This window comes from Plecotus auritus (genome assembly GCF_963455305.1).
Source record: "Plecotus auritus genome assembly, chromosome: 2".
Lineage (NCBI taxonomy): Eukaryota > Metazoa > Chordata > Mammalia > Chiroptera > Vespertilionidae > Plecotus > Plecotus auritus.
In genome coordinates, this window is record NC_137771.1 from 38,373,940 (window position 1) to 38,395,575 (window position 21,636).

The 21,636-nt window shown below is 40.0% G+C and overlaps 1 protein-coding gene across 3 annotated transcripts in view; it reads right to left on the bottom strand.

Annotated features, from left to right (window-relative positions):
* Nucleotides 1-4,083: 4,083 nt before the first annotated feature.
* Nucleotides 4,084-21,636, bottom strand: part of CMPK1 (cytidine/uridine monophosphate kinase 1) — a 40,705-nt gene continuing 23,152 nt past the window's right edge. The window contains exons 2-7 of one of the 3 annotated variants that reach the window (XM_080655897.1): nucleotides 10,882-11,028; nucleotides 8,881-9,033; nucleotides 7,543-7,619; nucleotides 7,192-7,288; nucleotides 5,526-5,860; nucleotides 4,084-5,348 (exon numbers count right to left, since the gene is read on the bottom strand). In XM_080655897.1, coding sequence (XP_080512023.1) covers nucleotides 5,819-5,860; nucleotides 7,192-7,288; nucleotides 7,543-7,619; nucleotides 8,881-9,033; nucleotides 10,882-11,028 — 516 coding nt within the window. In that variant the 3' untranslated portion in view covers nucleotides 4,084-5,348; nucleotides 5,526-5,818. Of the gene's footprint in view, nucleotides 5,861-7,191; nucleotides 7,289-7,542; nucleotides 7,620-8,880; nucleotides 9,034-10,881; nucleotides 11,029-21,636 lie in introns of all 3 variants that reach the window. The other 2 variants (XM_080655898.1, XM_080655896.1) reach the window with 2 other exon arrangements.

The following is a 21,636-nucleotide window of genomic DNA, read 5'->3' on the forward strand; positions in this document are numbered from 1 at the left end:
TGATGAGGACATTAAAGGCCAGCTAGGAAGCTGCATAGTTACTTGAAAATGCATCATAAACAGAAAACAATTTTCTGTGGCTGAAAGAACCTCACCTGGAGAAATGTTGATCAGGAACCCAGTCTCCCTTAACAGTACAAAATAATTAAGCTCTTTTCTCTTATGTCAGGGTCTTATGAGGGCAGTAATGGAAAGGGAAAAAAAAGCCTCTTTGGAAAAGAGGGACCCAAGAGAAGCAGGTTCTGCTCTAATGAATGGGAGGGGAGAGAGAAGGGCGCAGGGATCCCATACAAGTCTGAGCAGATAGCCTGTAGTCAGTATGGGTGACGTAGGGTATAGGGTGGAAGCCAGAAATTCAACTGTTCTCGTCAGCTCTCGACAGGAAAAATGGTGACTGCAGAACTTAATCAAGGTCCAGAACTAACATCACAGTCACAATAACAATACCCATTCAAAGGAAAGCAGATTTGGATCCAAGAGAGTACTTACATTGGAGCCCAGAATGACGAAAAAAAGGGAAAAGAGATTAGGACCATTTTTACCTTTTTCCTTTGGTGCATAATAAATTAGCTTCCTTTCTTTCATTTAAAAAAAAATACTTAGGGAGAAACCAAGATGGCAGCATAGGTAAGCACCTAAACTGCTGCCTCGCACAACAATTTCAAAACTACAACTAAAAGACAGAACGGACACCATCCAGAACCACAGGAAAGCTGGCTGAGTGAAAATTCTACAACTAGAAGGAAAGAGAAAAGCTCACAGAGAATTGGAGGTATGGCAAAGGGTCTTTGTGCGCGCAGAGAGGAAGGGCAGCTGAGAGCCTGGCTGACTTTCTCTGGCGGAAGGGGGAAGGAAGCCCCCGACCGCACTGAACCCCAGTTCTGACTGCACTGAACCCCAGTTCCGGGCGAGCCCCTGGGGACCCATGCTCTTACGGGGGGGAATCTGGACTCTCGGGCGGAGACTCGGGAGCTGGGGAAGGCAGAAGTCTGAAGGTGCATGCGTGCCAGTGTGCACAAAGGCTGCGGAGGTTGCCACAGGCTTTCCCTAGTGGAAGGGAGTCAGAGGCTCCTGACTGCACTGAGCTCTAGTTCTGACTGCAGTGAACCCCAGTTCCAGGCGAGCCCCTGGGGACCCATGCTCTTGTGGGGGGAGTCTGGACTCTCGGGCGGAGACTTGGGAGCCGGGGAAGGCAGAGGTCTGAAGGTGCGCATGTGCACGCAAGGGCAAGGCTGACAGGAAGCCAAGACTGAGACTCCACCCCATCCAAGCTGAGCACAGAGGCTATTGCAATTTGGCAAGTCTAATCCTATAAGGCTGTCTCCAGCACCGAACTTCTCCCAGCATAGACACAGCTGATCCTTACAGCCAACTGGACTGGAAGTCAATTCTTCCCAGTGATACCAACAACAATCAAGACTTAATTACAACAAGGCTGTACACACAGTCCACAAAGGGGTGCACCAAGAGTGTCCACCTCAGGTTAACTGGGGAGGCAGACCCACTGGGCCATATTGGAAACCTAGCACACAAATCTACCTTACCAACTCAGGGAAGCAGTGAAAATGCGGCATCAAAGAATCAGATCACAAACGAAAGAAATGGAGGAAAACAAACGACTGGATATAGAATTCAAAACCACGGTTATAAGGCTTTTTAAGAATATCCTAGAAAAGGCCGATAAATATAACGAGACCCTCGAAGATATGAAAAAGGACCAACTAGAAATAAAACATACACTGACTGAAATAAAAAATATTATACAGAGACCCAAAAACAGACTAGAGGAACACAAAAATCAAGTCAAAGAATTGAAATACAAAGAAGCAAAAAACACTCAACCAAAAAAGCAAAAAGCAAAAAAAAAAAATCCAAAAAGTTGAAGATAGTGTAAGAAGACTCTGGGACAACTTCAAGCGTACCAACATCCGAATTATGGGGGTGCCAGAAGAAGAGAGAGAACAAGATACTGAAAACCTATTTGAAGAAATAATGACCGAAAACTTCCCCCACCTGGTGAAAGAAATAGACTTACAAGTCCAGGAAGTGCACAGAACCCCAAACAAAAGGAATCCAAAGAGGACCACACCAAGACACATCATAATTAAAATGCCAAGAGCAAAAGACAAAGAGAGAATATTAAAAGCAGCAAGAGAAAAACAGTTAGTTACCTACAAGGGAGCACCCATACGACTGTCAGCTGATTTCTCAACAGAAACTATGCAGGCCAGACGGGAGTGGCAAGAAATTTTCAATGTGATGAATAGCAAGAACCTACAACCAAGATGACTCTACCCAGCAAAGCTATCATTCAGAATTGAAGGGCAGATAAAGAGCTTCACAGATAAGAAAAAGCTAAAGGAGTTCATCACCACCAAACCAGTATTATATGAAATGCTGAAAGGTATTCTTAAAAAAGAGGAAGAAGAAAAAAGTAAAGATAAAAATTATGAACAACAAATACATATCTATCAACAAGTGAACCTAAAAATCAAGTGAATTAAAAACCTGAGGAACAGAATAATCTGGTGAATATAATAGAATCAGGGGCATAGAAAGGGAGTGGACTGATAATTCTCAGGGGGAAAGGGGTAGGGGGGTTCATGAAGAGACTGGACAAAAATCATACACCTATGGATGAGGACAGTGGGGGGGGAGGTAAGGGCAGAAGGTGGGGTGGGAACTGGGTGGAGGGGAGCTATGGGGGGAAAAAGGAGAAACAATTGTAATAATCTGAATAAAGATTTATTAAAATAAAAAATAAAATAAAAAGTGAATAAATCTAAAAAAAAAAATACTTAGAATGAAAGAGTACTGAATTTAGAAGTATGCATGTAGGCTAGGGAGAAGTGCAGCAGACTATATGCCAGCCAACCAACACAGCTAAAAGGTCTACCCACATCAGTGTTAGTTTTAGATAGAAAATTCTTGGAAGGCAGAGAACGTGTTTGTAGTACTATGGCTTGTGCAATTAATGTGTGTTTGAAGAGGAAAGACCAAACCTCCGGGACAACTGAAATGTCAGACAATCACTTAAATTACATGGACAAAGCCACAAACCCACAAAAAAACCCGCATCCTGAGACACACTGCTTGCCTGCTACCAATTTCCCCCTCAAAGAGACAAGGAATCAACGCTGCAGGCTGGCAATGAAATAGGCTACTTGTACCTCAATCCAGATTACTTCTTGAAGGAATGGGATAGCAATGCTTTCTGCCTAATTCAATACGCACAAATGTAATACACAGAGCAGAAAATTCTCCTGGATCCTCAACTCTGCTTTTGCTATGTGAGGATGCACATGTTAAGTCTCCCATATGCTTGTGAGAACAGAAATCTGAACCAGCACACAACAAAGACCACAGCACAAAATTTATTGGGATTATTTACTAAATAATCCATATATATCTAACATCACTGAATGGAAATAATGTTAATTTTTTTTTTTTTTAAATAGCAAGGCTTCCACTGGGTTCTTTCAAGAAAGTCAAAAACTTCTTGGTGACTGTGTCTTTAACAAATGGAATGACCTAACTAGTGAATTTAGATTATCTCAATCAGCTACTAAACTCAATATTGCTGACATGTTTTTCTACTTAAGCAAACATAAAAAGCTTCATAGTTTAGTAATTATTATGTTTCTTGGTTTTTGTTCTCAAATGCCGCAGAAAGATATTTGATGAAGGGAAGCAAAGCACCTACTCTCCTTAAAATCCACAGGTTTAAGGTTGCTTTCACAACAGCAATATAAATATTTAGATCCCCATCTGATAGGTTTCTTCACTTATGTGAAGAGGAACACATTCAAAATCTTAAGTCTTCACTCTTGCTTCATACTACAGCCATTTTATTAAATTACCTATAAAAGCCCTCTGTCCTGGCTGGATGGAATCACTAGATAAGAATTCATTATAACCTCTTCCAAGAAACCAAGATGTCAATACAAATTTTGGTGGCTAATATGTTATAGTACTTATGGATACTTTGTTGTTTTAATGGCAAGTATGGTGCAAATTCATCATTAATAAGTGAATTTCATAATACACAGAAATAAATCTATTACAAGAGAGGAGTGGTGGACAAAAGTAGGTTTACAGTTGTAAGTACACGAAACAGTTAACAAAGCTGTTGTAAAAATCATAATGTGTCTTTTTCCATATGAACTTGAAACCTACTTTTGCCCACCCCTATACAAGAATATCCACAAATTGTCCTCACTATTTCCAATGGCTTTATATAGAAAAATTTAATTATATTAACAATTATACAAAGTCAAATTTTAATTATGCTAATTATACAAAGTCAAAAAGGTGCTGAAGACGAGAAACATTTTAATAAGACTCATAATAAGAACCTTGATACCACTTTGCATTGGTGATGACAGGAAAAAAGAATGGAGAAAATGAATTTCTCAGAGATTTAAGAATAGATTTAAGGAAAAATTCCTTTGGACTCTACAGCATTCTTTTTTATTCTGTACCTTTCCATGCTTCAACATGATGCCAAAAAAGAATATACTGAATAAAAGTAGCCAGGAAGGAAATAAAACATTTATAAGATATATTTATTATTTTTCTGACCAAAGTGCAGTGATTTTTAAATCTTCTTAAACAAATAACTACAAAAAATATTCAAGGAAATAAAATACAAATGGGAAATTTAACCATTAGATTTCTTCTACTTTATACTAACCTTAAATTTCGTCTAGAAAAGAAACAAACAAAAAAACAAAACAAAAAAAACCATTTTACCATAAATCTAGTACATGCATTTCAAGGTTTCACTGCTAGGATTTTGTTGAGATCAATTTAATCATTAGTAACACTATATAAGAGAGCATAAGGAACACATGTCATTAGATATGACCCTTGCCCCTTATCCTCAGATTTATGTCAGAATAAAGCTGACAATTCTGTCAGGCTCTGAACCCCAGGCCCTCATCCCAATCCCTGGAAGCAGACTATGCCCTGTCATACAACTTTGTACAAGTTGTATTAAAACTAAAACATAGCTAAGTTTTCTTACCTTTCTATAGGATATAGTCAGTTATTGGATAAATACTAAAACACTTCTAGCAATTCATCTTATGAGTTTGTTTACCAAACACATTGTGCAAGAACTAACTACACAAAAAGTTCCTTTGGAATTTGGTCCACAAATTCACTTAACAGGTTGGAAATTTAAAACCTGCAAAAAAAAAGAGGAAGTGACGAATCCCTAATCCTGACATGTTGCAATCACTAAAGGGATATACATATACTAAAAAGTTTTGCTCACAGAGGGCACAAACTATAAAAGGGATATCCTTATCGAATAAAAACAAAGAACTAGCTCAGTGGTCGGCAAACTGCGGCTCGCGAGCCGCGGTTTGCAGCTCTGTTGACTCATGAGTTTGCTGACCACTGGGATAGGGGCTTAATCACAAGGAACAACAACAGCCTGTAATTATTGGAATCGAGAGTCTAGGTCAGTGGTCGGCAAACTCATTAGTCAACAGAGCGGCAAACCATGGCTCGCGAGCCGCATGTGGCTAGCGAGCCGCAGTTTGCCGACCACTGAACTAGCTAATGCCCTTCCTTGTTTTGTGAGCACCATAGCTAAGACAAAGTTAGACCCGAATTCACTGTCTACTCCTGTGACAAAAAAAAAAAAAAAAAAAAAATTTGAAGATAAAAAATTTAATTTGTCTTACTATATACTTTCTGGCCACTAATTATGATGTAATTATGAAAGATTAAAATTGCCTTAAAAAGGGATTGTGATAGCAGCTATCAAAGCAATATTCAAGCATGATTTCAAGGATGTTTTCAGGTTTAGTTAGCCTTCTTTGTCAAAAATCTTCACAACTTCATCAAAAACCTGCAAAGGAAAAAGATAGTAATTTTAAAAGCAGATATTGTTAAAATACCATATGGCTTAAAAGTATATCAATTTTATATTAATTTCCAAAGTAGATAATTAAAAAACACATTATGATTTCTGTGTTTTATTTATTTTACTTTAGACAGTAATATAATATCATAAATAATACATATAAGCTCTGGCCGGTTTGGTTCAGTGGATAGAGCATCGGCCTGCAGACTGAAGGGTCCTGGGTTCGATTCCCAGTCAGGGCACATGCCTGGGTTACAGGCTCGATCCCCAGTGTGGGGTGTGCAGGAGGCAGCTGGTTGATGATTCTTTCTCATCACTGATGTTTCTCTCTCTCTCTCCCTCTCCCTTCCTCTCTCTGAAATCAATAAAAAATATATTTAAAAAATAATACATATAAAATTATGAACATGTTGCATTCAATTTTAGGACAAAATGAAACTTCTTAATCGGCTACCAAAAATTGATAAAATGGAAGTGGCTTATCTTCCTAGTTCTGATTCTAAAAGACTAAAGTTTTCTGATATATTACCTCACTACTACAGAAAGTGGCAATAGATTAAAAAAAAAAAATGACTATACAATAACAAAGAAAGGTCCAGAGGAATAAGATTCAGGTAATCAGGGGAAGACTGGGTGAATTAAAAAGCACTAGAAATAGTTGCTGGGCATTGAGGGCTTTCGAACCACAGTTGAGAGAAGACAGCTGACTTATGAAGGAAGAGAGCAGTGCTGAGCCACGGACACCATGCACCTCTGGAGCTACATGTTTTTATTTTTTTCCCTTTTTATTAAATTTAGTGGGGTGACATGGTTAACAAAATTATACGGGTTTAGGTGCACAATTCTACAACACATCATCTGTACACTGTATTGTGCGTTAACCACCCCAACTCAAGTCTCTGTCCATCACCATATATCCCCACTTTCCCCGCTCTTGCTGCCCCCTGGAGCTCTGTGCTCTGTGACAGAAGAAATGAAGGCAGCCTGGGGCTCCTGAGCTAGATAACCTGCAATTCATGTTATAGATTTTTTTTAATGCTCATGGTCCAAATCATAGTCTCAAATGCCAATTTTCCAGTGTTTGAGAAATGAAGTTTGGAATAAATAAACCACCCACTTCTATGAAGAACAACTCTGAAGTTGTAAAATCCATTTTAGACTCTATTCAAAAAGGAGAAAAAGCCTAATTTTTCATTTAATCTCCAGTGCCTTGAAAAGCAAACTGTTTTGTCATACTATTTTTTTTCTCCTGCCTATGCCCTCCATCACATTTTTACTTGACTTTTTTCTTTTTAAAGCAGGATCGGGATACTCACTTCATCAACAGATTTAGAAGCATCTATTTTCTTGACTTTTCCCATTTCTTCATATAAGTCAATAACTGGCTTTGTTGACTGAAGATAGGTTTGAATTCTGAAAGTAAAAAAAAAGGCAAATATTGCAAGGTTCTAAGTATTCATCCATTCTCCTCCATGTTATAGGATAGCTCAGAGGAGAACACTGAATCTGATCCAATTGACTGCCTTAGCATCTTCTTAGATAAGCCATTTCACATAGTTAGGCATGACATTTTCTTTTTCTGGACCAAAATGAGGCAAGTATTTAACCTGCTATTCAAGTTCCAAACTGAGATTGAGGTGGCTTATTGTATAAAAACTGCAAAGTACCTCTTCTCCAAGCTCTCTCTGTTGTCATCACTCCTACCACTACTCTTTCCCCTCTCAAGACATCGTTCAATACAGATCTAAAAAGAGAAATAAATACAAAGTTATTATAAAAAAGAAAGATATGAATTTGTCATTCTTTTAACCTGAAAAGAGAATAAAGTTTGAAGAGTTAAAAAAAAAACCTGCATTAAACTGAATGTGTCTAATTCATTAATCAACATGTAAAGTCCTTTTAAATTTAAACATGTGGTTCAATTTATATAAACCAGATTAAGTAAGTACAGAGCATAATAAGATTCATTCATGACTCAGTTTTTCCTGTGGATTTTTTTTTTCAAATCGCAATAAAAAGAAGACCTATGTGTGTATGGGTCCATCTAGGATACATTATTATCTTATTAGGTATGAATTACATGCCTCTGACTTTGTTCTATTTTGCTTACTTTTCAGTAATTACATAAATATCCAAATATTGAAGAATCAACATATTTGCATTTGAATAAAGTATCCCTTATTAATCATGAATAAACATTCCTTAGTTATAAAGCTGTGGTAACATTCTAAAGTTAACTTTGAAGAATAAGTGAAAACATATTTTCGGGGGTTGGAAGAAGAGAGTTACATTTTAAAACAACTCAAAGGCTTCAGCAAATCCCTTCACCAGAGCACATTTGCAATTCAACCAGCCAACTTCCTTCAAAGCAATACTTCAGATTCTTATTCTTTCAGGCTGTTGACATTAATTTAATAGAGTTTACAGGTGTGAAACAGTCAAGCCTTTTAATTAAATGAGTCCAAGAAATTACCTCAGTTAGTCAAAGGTATGTCTAAGTATGCTAATGGAAGTGCCAGAAAGAAAAAGAATGCTTTCCTGCTTTTTTTCAAAATCATTTTACACTATGAACACAAATCAGTCTATCTTAAATGTTGCCTTAAAATAGAAAGTTTTCCAAAATTCCCAGAAATATGTGTTTCTTTTCCAATAAATAGCCATCCTAAGGCAAGATACACTCTCTGATAATAGTGCATACCTCAGAAGTAATAGGGCAGCTTCACTACCTAACATTATTATACAAGTCAATTTTTACTTAAAAACAAAGCAAAACAAATTCTTATTATTTTAAAAATAAAGCAAATTTTAGGCCCACAAGGTTGCTGATGCCAAAAAGTGTTTAACACTCCAACAGCAAGACAGTGCTATTCTGTCCATCCAATGTTCCAATTCAAAAAAATACTGCTGCCAATATAAAATGTAATATAAGTAAAAAGTGACTGCATTTTCCAATCATTGAATTAAGTTGTTTAAAGCCCATAGGGGCAGATGAAGATGTTCATTACCTCATTATCACAATCAAAAAACAGAACGAAAGATACATCTGCCTTCCCATCCATGGTCTTATTCCAACCTTGAAGGTTGTCTTCATTTCTTGGAAACCCATCAATCAAGAATTTATTCTTCTGAGCACTGGCAGCCATTATCTGATCCATTTCCTAAAAGAAAAGGAAACTTTAGGGTCAATACTACATTAACAATTTCTTAAGGAGGGTAGTGGATATATTGGTGTTTATTATTCCTTAAATCATAAATAAAGCATGAAGGATGCATAGACAAAAAAAGACTTAAAGAAAATTATCCGCCCTGGCTAGTGTGGCTCAGTTGGTCATGCCATGCACTAGACTCTCGATTCCAATAATTACAGGCTGTTGTTGTTCATTGTGATTAAGCCCCTATCCCAGTGGTCGGCAAACTCATTAGTCAACAGAGCGGCAAACCACGGCTCGCAAGCCGCGGTTTGCCGACCACTGCACCAGGAGGTCGCTGGACTGATTCCAGGTCAGGGCACATGTCCATGTTGCGGGCTTGATCCTCAGTACGAGGATGTGCAGGAGGCAGCCAACTGATGTTTCCCTCTCACATGAATGTTTCTCTCTTTCCTTCTCCCTTCCTTTCTCTCTAGAAAAAATCAATAGAAATATATATTTTTTAAAAGAAAATGATCCAATCAGTATTAACATGGTTGCCTCGAGCTAGTGGAATTATGGGTATGTACCCTTCCCCCATTTTATGCACATTCACATACAATTTGTGTGTAGTTTCTAAATGTTCTAGAGTAAGCATATATTACTTTCACATACACACTCACAGCACAAAGAGAAAAATAAGCATTAATCAGTATCTTTGCTTCAGCCACTAGAGACCCTATCCAGTCCTCCCCTTCCCCTTCCCAAGTCATTTTGCTGTGGTAAGAAGTATGCTGCATCTAAAGGCACTCAGATTCTCTGCAATAATTCAAGTCCAATTGCAAAAATCCTTGGAAAAATATAAAGAGACTGCTAGCATTAATGATTAGTATAGGAGTTAATATTCTCTCTTTTTTTAAACTACAGCTAATTAAACCTAAATGTCACTGGCTACCCCGAAACACAGGTAGCAAAAAAACACAATACATTCAGAGAGACAGCAGAACACCTCACCATCCTCTTCCAAAGACTGAATTTAGGTAGGAGAAATGTGGATATGTGAATGGGAGATGCAGATCTCTGATCTCCAAATCCTTACCACTACTAATCCCCACAGGATAATAAGCTCAGATGCATGATTTGGTCAAACTCCCGAGGAGACTCTTTTCCAAAGCAAACCAATATCTAGTCCCGTAAGTGCTCACATTGTCAAGACCCCTGATTCCTTCATCTGAGTGTTGGCTTTATCCCAGCATCTAGCTTCTCCAATATTCACAACACTTCCACACAATTCTTTTGGACTTCTATTATAGCATTTCTACCCCAATTATGGTAGTGGAAGATATCTGAAGAGGTACATCAGTATTCTACTCACTCAACACACATTTGAGGCCAACTAACAGGGAACATGAAAAGCAAGGTCATGGCCCCTGGGGAGCTCAAAGTTCAGTGGATAACAAAATGTAATTAAATGTGCTAAGTTCTATGATGAGGTATAAAAGGATGCTATGATAAAACAAAGAAGCAAGCACTAACTATCTGGGACATTCAGAAGCTTTACCCAAGAGGGGCACATGTGGGAGGCAGCCAATCTATGTCTCTCTCTCACAATGATGTTTCTTTCCCTTTCTCTCTCTCTCTCTCTCTCTCTCTCTCTCTCTCTCTCTCTCTCTCTCTCTCTCTCTCTCTCTCTCTTACTCTCCCATCCTCCCTCCCTTCCATACTCTCTAAAAGTAAATGGGGAAAAATATCCTCGGGTGAGGATTAACAACAACAACAAAATTCAATACTCTGAATATTTTCATTACTCAAAGAAAAGGCAGATTTAATTTATCATTTCCTTGCTTATTTAAATTGGTTGGCATTCACGTTCCTTACCCTCTTTAACAAACTGATGGTTATCTCAACTGGCACGATCTTTCCATCTTTAATGTACTTTTCAATGAGTTCACCATACTGTGAATCTGGGTTTTTCCTTTCATCACGAAGAAGTTCTCCTGCAGAAAGGTGTGTATAGCCATATTTCTGAAAGAAACAACACATAGGGAAAAAAAATCAGAATATAATCAACCTAGTAGGACTATTGTTTTTTTTTCCTTAGTTTTAATTTCTATACTCTATTTTTTTTCTTACAAAAAAAAAGTTTGGCTTGTATATAAATAATTTAAAAATTTAAGAGAGATTTCATGCGATCTCTCAGTTTGCTTAAAAAAAATATACTTTACCACTCAGCCAGTGCGGAGCAGTGGTTGAGCATCAACCCATGAACCAGGAGGTCACAGATCAATTCCCAGTTGGGCACATGCCTGGATTGCAGCCAGTTGATGATCCTCATCATTGATGTTTCTCTCTCTCTCTCTCTTCTTTCCTCTCTTTGAAATTAATAAAAACGTATTTTAGACATATACATTTATTTTACCTACATAGGGCATGGTAGCTATAATGTTCACAAACCATGAAATCCTCCCAAAATTTATCTAATTATTTAAGACATTAACACCTCATTATATTTCTTCACAAACACAATCAACAATCAATGTTGAAATGTTATTAACATTAAAAAAAATGCCTAACAAGTATCTGTAAGATTCAAGGCAAAAAACAAAACAAAAACAAAAATCTTACCACTGTTGGCTGTGTTTTTCATATAGCAATTCAAATGTTCAGTGAAACACAAACAATACAATGGCTCTTTATGGATTGCCTCTGCTATATGAAAAACACATTCCACTGTTTAAAACCCACATTCTATAAAATCTGCTTCCCTTCCTTAAGCTCAACATGTCTAAAGTGAACTCATCAGCATTTACACAATCTCCATTCTTGTGTTTAGTTCCCTTTCTCAGTAAACAGCGCAAGTCCTACACAAAATCAGCTTTCCTGACGACTCTGGTCATATCAAAAAGCATCTTAGAGTATCACTGTCTCTCCACCTAGACCAGCATCTTCCTTACTACTCTCAAATGTCCATTTCCTACCTCTCTAAGTGAGGTCTCATTAATATGGAAATATAGTTACCTATTTTATGTTAGTGGGATGAGTAAATGAGATAACATGTGGAAATCGCATACCAGAGAGCCTAACACATAGCAGGGGATAAAAGCCATCAATTACAAGTAATCTGGAAGCATACATATATACCATTTTTATGTTATAACTAGAGGCCCGGTGCATGAAATTCGTGCATGGGTGTGTGTGTCCCTCAGCCCAGCCTGCACCTCTCCAATCTGGGACCCCACGGTTTAGCCTAAACGGGCAGTTGGACATCCCTCTCACAATCCAGGACTGCTGGCTCCCAACTGCTCACCTGCCTGCCTCTCTGATTGCCCCTAACTGCTTCTGCTTGCCAGCCTGTTCACCCCGATCACCCCCTAACCACTCCCCTGACAGCCTGATTGATGCCTAACTGCCCCCCTCCCAGTCTGTTTGCCCCTAACTGCCCTTCCCTGCAGGCCTGGTCACCCCTAACTGCCCTCCCCTGCAGGCCTGGTCCCCCCGCAACTGCTCTCCCCTGCAGGCCTGGTCCCCCCGCAACTGCTCTCCCCTGCAAGCCTGGATCCCCCCCCAACTGCTCTCCCCTGCAGCCACGGTTGCCCCCAACTTCCCTCCTCTGCCGGCCTGGTCACCCCTAACTGCCCTCCCCTGCAGGCTTGATCACCTTCAACTGCCCTCCCTTGCAGGCCTGGTCCCTCCCAACTGCCCTCCCCTGCTGGCCATCTTGTGGTGGCTATCTTGTGTCCACATGGGGGCAGCCATCTTTGACCACATGGGGGCAGCCATCTTGTGTGTTGGAGTGATAGTCAATTTGCATATTACTCTTTTATTAGATAGGATTTGTGTATATGTAGTCAGTGTAGTGGTTTTGATAGAAAAACTAATCAAGGGGCTTAAGTGAGATGACAGATATGGATATCTCATGAAAGGTCAGTAAGTATAGTTTTATGACTGTGATTATCATTATTATTAAGGACTTACAAATGATGTATTAGGTCATAGGTCATAGTATAGGGCAGTGGTCGGCAAACTCATTAGTAAACAGAGCGGCAAACCGCGGCTCATGAGCCGCAGTTTGCCGACCACTGGTATAGAGTAGTTGAGCTAAGTCATATACAGTGCTATGTGGTGTTCTGCCATTTCCCCAAGGTCAGAATGAGAAAACAATATAGATCTAAGAAATAATACTGAAAAGCTTTCTCTACTGAACTTGCACATTCCCTTTGATTGAATCAAAAGAACCTTAAAATCTATTTTTAAAATATTTTTACTTCCAAATATGACAACACTCAGAACTACATTCAATGTTCAGTTACAACAATCATATCATCCTAAATTCTTTCTTTTTTAAATAAATCTTTATTGTTCAGATTATTACAAGTGTTCCTTTTTTTTTCCCCCCCTAGCTCCCCTCCACCTGATTCCCCACCCCACCCCATGCCCTTACCCCCCGCCACTGTCTTCATCCATAGGTGTAAGATTTTTGTCCAGTCTCTTCCCGAACCCCTCACACCCCCTTCCCCCTGAGAATTGTCAGTCCACTCCCTTTCTATGTCCCTGATTCTATTATATATATTCATCAGTCCATTCTGTTCATCAGACTTTTTATTCACTTGATTTTTAGATTCACTTGTTGGTAGGTGTGTATTTGTTGTTCATAATTTTTATCTTTACCTTCTTCTTCTTCTTCTTAAAGAATACCCTTCAGCATTTCATATAATCCTGGTTTGGTGGTGATGAACTCCTTTAGCTTTTTCTTGTCTGTGAAGCTCTTTATCTGACCTTCAATTCTGAATGATAGCTTTGCTGGGTAGAGTAATCTTGGTTGTAGGTTCTTGCTGTTCATCACTTTGAATATTTCTTGCCCCTTCCTTCTGGCCTGCATAGTTTCTGTTGAGAAGTCAGCTGACAGTCATATGGGTACTCCCTTGTAGGTAACTAACTGTTTTTCTCTTGCTGCTTTCAAGATTCTCTCTTTGTCTTTTGCCCTTGGCATTTTAATTATGATGTGTCTTGGTGTGGTCCTCTTTGGATTCCTCTTGTTTGGGGTTCTCTATGCTTCCTGGGCTTGTAAGTCCATTTCTTTCACCAGGTAGGGAAAGTTTTCTGTCATTATTTCTTCTAATAGGTTTTCAATATTTTGCTCTCTCTCTTCTTCTGGCACCCCAATAATTCGGATGTTGGTACGCTTAAAGTTGTCCCAGAGGATCCTTACACTATCTTCATATTTTTGGATTCTTTTTTCTTTTTGTTTTTCTGGTTGGGTGTTTTTTCATATTTCAGATCTTTGGTTTGATTCTTGGGGTCCTTTGATCTACAGTTGAATTTCTATATAGTCTTTATTTCAGACAGTGTATGCTTAATTTCTGACTGGTCCTTTTCCATTTTTTTGGCATTCTCAGTAAGGTCGTTGAAGGTCTCACTAAGCTCCTCGGAGGTCTCATCAAGTTTCTTGGCGGTTTTTAGAAGATTCTTGAGTAACCTTATAAATGTGGTTTTGAACTCTATGTCCAGTAGTTTGCTTTCCTCCATTTCTTTCATTCGTGACATGTTTCTTTGTCTCCGCATTTTGCTGCTTCCCTGTGTTGATGAAGTGGTTTTTCTGTGGTAGGTGACCAGTGGTTCAGCCTATCACCTGAGGTGGACACTCTTGGTGCACCCCTTTGTGGGCTGAGTGCAAAATCTTGGTGTAGTTAAGCCTTAATTGCTGTTGGTACACTGGGAGGAATTGACCTCCAGGCCAATTGGCTGTGAGGACCCACTGTGTCTATAATGGAAGAACTGCTGTGCTGGAGACACGCTTATGGGGCAGGACTTGCTTCAGTGGGGCTTTGGTGCTCACTGAGTCTGCCTCTTGAATGTGTCACTTATGGATGTGAGCAGTTGAAATCTGGTGTCATATCACACTGACCACTAGATACACTAGCTTCTGGATCTCCAATGGGATGCAGGTCAGCTACTGTCTGAAGCCACCCAGCAGGAGCTACAGCGAGAACTATAGTTTTCTCCTCCTTGCTTGGGGTTTGGAGGTTTTGGAGCTGTCTGACCAGAGCTGCAGTTTGCTAGGTTAAGCTGCGATAGGGCAGGCCATTTATATGCAAAAGCCGCTGTGTGGAGCTTGGGTGGGTTTGTAGATTGTGCGGGGTGGGGTCTCAGGGAGTCACTAGGCTAGGGCGTGGCAAACAGCGATGGCTGTCAGTCAGCCGTCTCTGCATCTCCGAGTTTCCAAGTCCCCGCATCCTACACCCCAGCGCAGTAAACAATGATAGCTGCGTGCACCTCTGCAAGAAACCCACCCTCACTTTCCGACCCGATGGCAGACAGTCCAGCTTCTCCCCGTATGAGTTTGGGTCCCCCGCGTCTCCCCAGAAACTGGAGTTCCGAGTAATCGGGAGCTTGTCTCCCTTCGGGCTGAAAACAGCAGCGCACCCAGTCACCCACCGCCAGCCCGATTTGCGCGCCTCCGTATCTCAGCTTTTCAGCGCTTGTGCATGTCTCAATGCTCTTTTCTCTTTCCTTTAAGTTGTAGAACTTCCACTCAGCCAGCATTCCCGTGGTTCTGGGTGATAGACGTTTTGTCTTTTAGTTGTAGTTTTGAAATTGTTGTGCGAGGCAGTTTAGGTGTTTACCTATGCTGCCATCTTGGTTCGCCCAACATCCTAAATTCTTAACTCCCTTAAGACTCCCTGGGTTTTATCTTATCCACAGTAAATGAACAACAAATAGTTAATAACTTAAATCTTCTCTTTCTTTTTAAAATATATTTTTATTGCTTTTAGAGAGGAAGGAAGAGGGGGGAAAGAGATAGAAACATCAACGATGAGAGACAATCACTGATCACCTACCTCCTGCATGCCCCACACTGGGGATCAAACCCGCAACTCAGGCATGTGCCCTGATGGGGAATCGAACCGTGAACTGATTCTCATAGGTCAATGCTCAACCACTGAGCCACCTCGGCCAGGCTTAAATCTCATCTTTAATTTCAACGTTAATATTAGAGGCAGCCCATACTCCCACCCTCCTTTCAAATTAGTATTTCAATTGCACATTTTACCAAAACGAAGTTTTTCAATTACCCAGGCTCTGGTGAGGTTTTTTTTCTTTTTTTGGATTGCAGAAGCCATGTTCTTTACCCCTTTTCCATTTTCAAAAATTGTTGGCTAAACTTGTCCTTGCTTATTAAAGTAAGTTAACAGTTAGGTAGTCAACAAATTCTAAATAGTTTATTTGCTGACTAAAATTTGGCATAAAGTTTGGTCAGAATAAACAACCATGGTATCATTCATGTCTTAGTCATATAGCTCCTTCCATTAGAAATGACCAAAAGTGTATTTAGTTGTTGTAATAGGCTTTAAAAAAAATTTCTAACATTTACAGAAAAATGAAATATGAAAGTGTTTAATTATTTAAACTGATATTTTTTTAAAATATATTTTATTGACTTTTTACAGAGAGGAAGGGAGAGGGATAGAGAGTTAGAAACATCGATGAGAGAGAAACATCGATCAGCTGCCTCCTGCACACCCCCTACTGGGGATGTGCCTGCAACGAAGGTACATGCCTTGACTGGAATCGAACCCGGGACCCTTCAGTCCGCAGGCCGATGCTCTATCCACTGAGCCAAACCGGTTTCGGCTAAACTGTTATTTTAAAATTATTTCCACACCACATCATTTTAAATGCCTACTTTGTTCACCAAGTATAAATAAACTTTTGAAAGATAGGTGTAGAAAGGACTTTATAAAAAATGAAGTGTGACCTACTTTCCCATTTATTATGTACAATTTTCAAAAGGTATTTTGCATATACTGTCAACAAAATTTTATAGCAGCTTCATTCCCCACTGCTTACTTTGGCTCCTGCTTGGAAGTCTATGCTTGCCGGTAGCTCAATATTACAGCATATGGTAATATTGAATAATGCAGAGACAAACAGTACTAAACAATGCAAATGTTCAGTGAAACATCAACAGTATAATTGCTCTTTATGGATTGCCTCTGCTATATGAACAACACAGACATTTAGAAGTCCAGCTAATAATTTAGAAATTAGTACACACACTATTTGTTTCCTGACATTGCATAACTCAAATCTGTAAGCTTTCTGTTACATTTTTTTAAAAATATATTTCATTAATTTTTTACAGAGAGGAAGAGAGAGGAGAGGGATAGAGAGCCAGAAACATCGATCAGCTGCCTCCTGCACACCCCCCACTGGGGATGTGCCCGCAACCAAGGTACGTGCCCTTGACCGGAATCGAACCTGGGACCTTTCAGTCCGCAGGCCGACGCTCTATCCACTGAGCCAAACCGGTTTCGGCCTTTCTGTTACATTAAAATGGGTTTGGCATACCATTTTTAAAAGAGAAACTAGTTGCAAACTGTAGAGGTACAAAAATGATATTTTAAAAAATAATTAGTTTGTCAAAAGAGAGAAAACAACCAAATCTGCAAAGTCCTAGGAAACACGGAATTTAAGTAAATATAACCATGTCAAACCTACACGTGTCTTTCTATTTCTCATCCACATTTCATTGTTTAAAAATCTTCCATTTACTGGTGATTTTTTTATACTATATTTTTCTTAAGGATTTTGCAGTTTTCCTCTTACCACAGAGTTTCTACAACAACAACAACAACAAAAAAAAAGCAGCTATTACTTACATAATAGTTGTTATAGTATTTTAGTAATAGCTATACTTTAAAGAGCGTGTTTTCAAAGTATTCTGCTTTCATTAAGTAATTACTGATGCCAATTTTAAGTGAAGCAAGAATGGGTATTTCTAGGCTTAACCAAAACTTTTTTACATTCTCTGAAATTTCTGAGCAATTAAAACCTAGTGGTCACTAAATACAATCTTAAGAGCAACATTCAAAACCACAGCAGGTTATAAATACTATAAACTACAATAACTACCATGACACAAACTACTATTGAACTAAAAATAGTTTTCTAGTGACAAATGTATAAACAATTCATTTAGAGTAACTATCTTTATGTTTTACTTTCATTTTCTTCTTTAAGATGTTAAAAAACAACTCGACTTTTATGAATCACACACTAACATTTGGAGAGAGAAAAAAACCCGCCATGTTCTCAATAAGACAAAACCACATTCTATATTACTACAACTAGGCAAATGTTGATAATAATGACATCAAATCTCAAATCATCTTGATCAATTTATCTCACTTCCTAGCCCTAAACCCTAACTCTAACCCTCTCTTTCCTTCTTTCTAAATGTAGCTAATGTGGTTGTATGTGAACAAAAACAAACAACAACAAATAAAGAGTTCAAGGTAAAAGTCCTTGGAGGCAAGAAGAGATCCACTGGACTGCAACTGAGCCTTGCATTACATAGAGGGAATATACACTGAGTGGCCAGATTACTATGATCTCTGAACGCATAATAATCTGGCGTGTGTGTGTGTGTGTGTGTGTGTGTGTGTGTGTGTGTGTGTATTAGAGGCCCGGTGCATGAAGTCGTGCATGGGTGGGGTCCGGCCAGCCTGGCAGAGGGAGGGGACATGGGCGGTTGGCCGGCCTGCCTGCTGGTCGAACTCCTGGTCGAGGGGACAATTTACATATTAGCCTTTTATTATATAGGATATACACTGAGTAGCCAGGTTATTATGCGTTCAGAGATCATAATAATCTGGCCACTCAGTGTATATTAGATACAAATATATTTTTAAACAAACCAGAAAGAAAGAAAAAAAACTGTCAATATTTATATATGGCATGATATTGTATATAGAGAAACCTAACGATGTGAAAAAACTACTAGAACTGATAAATGAATTCAGTAGATTACAAAATAAATATCCAGAAATCAGTTGTATTTTTATAAACCAACTAGAGGCCCAGTGAGTAGCTCGCTTCTGCTTGCCTCAGCTGGCTGCCACACCCATTGCTGCTAGTAGCTCGAACCCCATCCTCCGCTGCTAATAGCTCACTGCCCCGCCCTCCACTGTGCATAGCTCTCTGTTCCTAGTAGCTTGCGCCCCGCCCCGCCCACCGTGAGAGACACTGCTCGTTTGGTTGTGACAGCGTTACAGCGTCATGGCCATGGGCCTTTTATTAATATAGACTAGAGGCCCAGCGCATGATTGAAATCGCGTGAGGAGACGCCCTGCCTCCCACTGTGCGAGGAGGCACCCCGCAGGGGGCCAGGACCCACGCCTGACCCATGCAGAGCCGGCTGCCGCGTTGTGTCCACTGAGGTGGGGGCGTGCTCCAAGCCGCGCGGCGGCCACTCAGAGCACGCCCCCAGCTGCTGCGTTGCATCCGCTGGGGTGGGGGCAGGCGCTCCTGTGTATTGTGTCTCCACTCTGGCCCGCCCCCAGCCCCAGCCTCCCCGCAGCCGCTGGGGCTGGGGCGGCATGCAGTCCCCTCCCACCCATCTGTGCGCGCAACTACTCCTGAGCAGTTGTGATGCAGCCTCCTCCTGGGCGGTCGTGAAGCCCGGCTAGTTAGCATATTCCCTGTTTATATCCTATATAATAAAGAGGTAATATGCAAATTGACCATCACTCCAACACACAAGATGGCCATCCCCATGTGGACACAAGATGGCCACCAAAAGATGGCCGGCAGGGGAGGGCAGTTTTGGGCAATCAGGCCAACAGGGTGGGCAGTTGGAAGGGACAGGCCTGTAAGGGAGGGCAGTTGGGGTGATCAGGCCTGCAGGAGAGGGCAGTTGGGAGGGAACAGGCCTGCAGGGGCGGGCAGTTGGGGGGGACCAGGCCTGCAGGGGAGGGCAGTTAGGGGCAATTGGGCCGGCAGGGGAGCAGTTAGGCGTCTATCAGGCTGGCAGGGGAGTGGTTAGGGGATTATCAGGCTGGCAGGCAGAAGTGGTTAGGGGCAATCAGGCAGGCAGGCAGGCGAGCAGTTGGGAGCCAGCAGTCCTGGATTGTGAGAGGAGTCCCAGATTGGAGAGGGTGCAGGCTGGGCTGAGGGACACCCCCCCCCATGCACGAATTTTGTGCACCGGGCCTCTAGTATATAGATAATGAACTATCAGAAAGGGAAACTAAGAAAACAAGCCCATTTACAACTGCATTAAAAAAAATAGCCAGGAATACGTTTAACCAAGGATACAAAAGGCCTATACTCAGAAAATTATAAGACACTGAAGAAGAAAACTGAAGAAGATACAAATAAGTGGAAGCATATACTGTGTTCATGGATAGGAAGAAGTAACATAATTAAAATGTCCATACTACCCAAAGCAATCTATAGATTCAATGTAATTCCTATGAAGTTACATTTAATGGCTATTTCACAGAACTAAAACAAAAAATTTACATGGAACCACAAAAGACCCCGAATAGCCTCAGCAATCTTGAGAAACAAGAACAAAGCTGGAGAAATCACACTACCTGATACCATAGTAATCAAAACAGCATGATACTGGTATAAAAACAGGCATATAGATCAATGGAACAGAATAGAGAACCCATAAATAAACCTATGCCTTTATGGTCAATTAATATTTGACAAAACAGGCAAAAACATACAATGAGGTAAAGACAGTCTATTCAATAAACAGTGCTGGAAAAATTGGACAGATACATTCATAAAAATGAAACTAGACACCTTCTTACATCATATACAAGAATAAATTCAACTGATGAACAAAATAGAACCAGAGACATAGAAGCACGGAATAGACTGACTGTGAACCTCAGAAGGAAGGCAGGGGAGGTTGGGTGGGTGGGTGGGAATAAAGTAAAGAAAAAGAAAATAAAATCAAAATGGGTTGAAGACTTAAATATTAGAGTCAAAACCATAAAAATCCTAGAAGAAAACATAGGCAGTAAAATCTTGGACATTTCTCACAAGCAATATTTTTTCTGACATATCACCTCTGGCAAGGGAAACAAAAGAAAAAATAAACAAATGGGACTACATCAAACTAAAAAGTTTTTGCACAGCAAAGAAAACCATCAACAAAATGAAAAGACAAGCTCTAGCTGGTTTGGCTCAGTGGATAGAGTGTTGGCCTGTGGACTGAAGGGTACCGGGTTCAATTTCGGTCCAGGACATGTACCTTGGTTGCAGGGTCCTCCCCCACTCGGGCCCTGGTCAAAGTGCATGCGGGAAGCAACCAATCGATGTGTTTCTCTCACATCTATATTTCTCTGTCTTTCCCCCTCTCTTCCACTCTCTCTAAAAATCAATGGAAAAATATCCTTGGGTGAGGATTAAAAAAAAAAAAGACAACCCACTGAAAGGGAGAACATATTCACCAATGATAATCTGATAAGGGATTAATATCCAAAATGTATAAAGAACTTATAAAATTCAACACCAAAAAAACAAACAATCCAATTTAAAAATGTGTGAAGGACCTGAATAGACATTTTTCCAAAGAGGACATACAGATGACCAGTAGACATACAAAGATGCTCACTCAATGTCACTGATCATTACAGAGATGCAAATTAAAACCACAATGAGATATCACCTCACACCTGTCAGAATGGCTATCATCAGTAAATCAATAAACAAGTGTTGTTGAGGATGTGGAGAAAAGGGAACCCTCGTACACTGCTGGTGGTAATGCAGACTGATGCAGCCACTGTGGAAAGCAGTATGGAGTTACCTCAAAAAGTTAAAAATGAAAATGCCTCA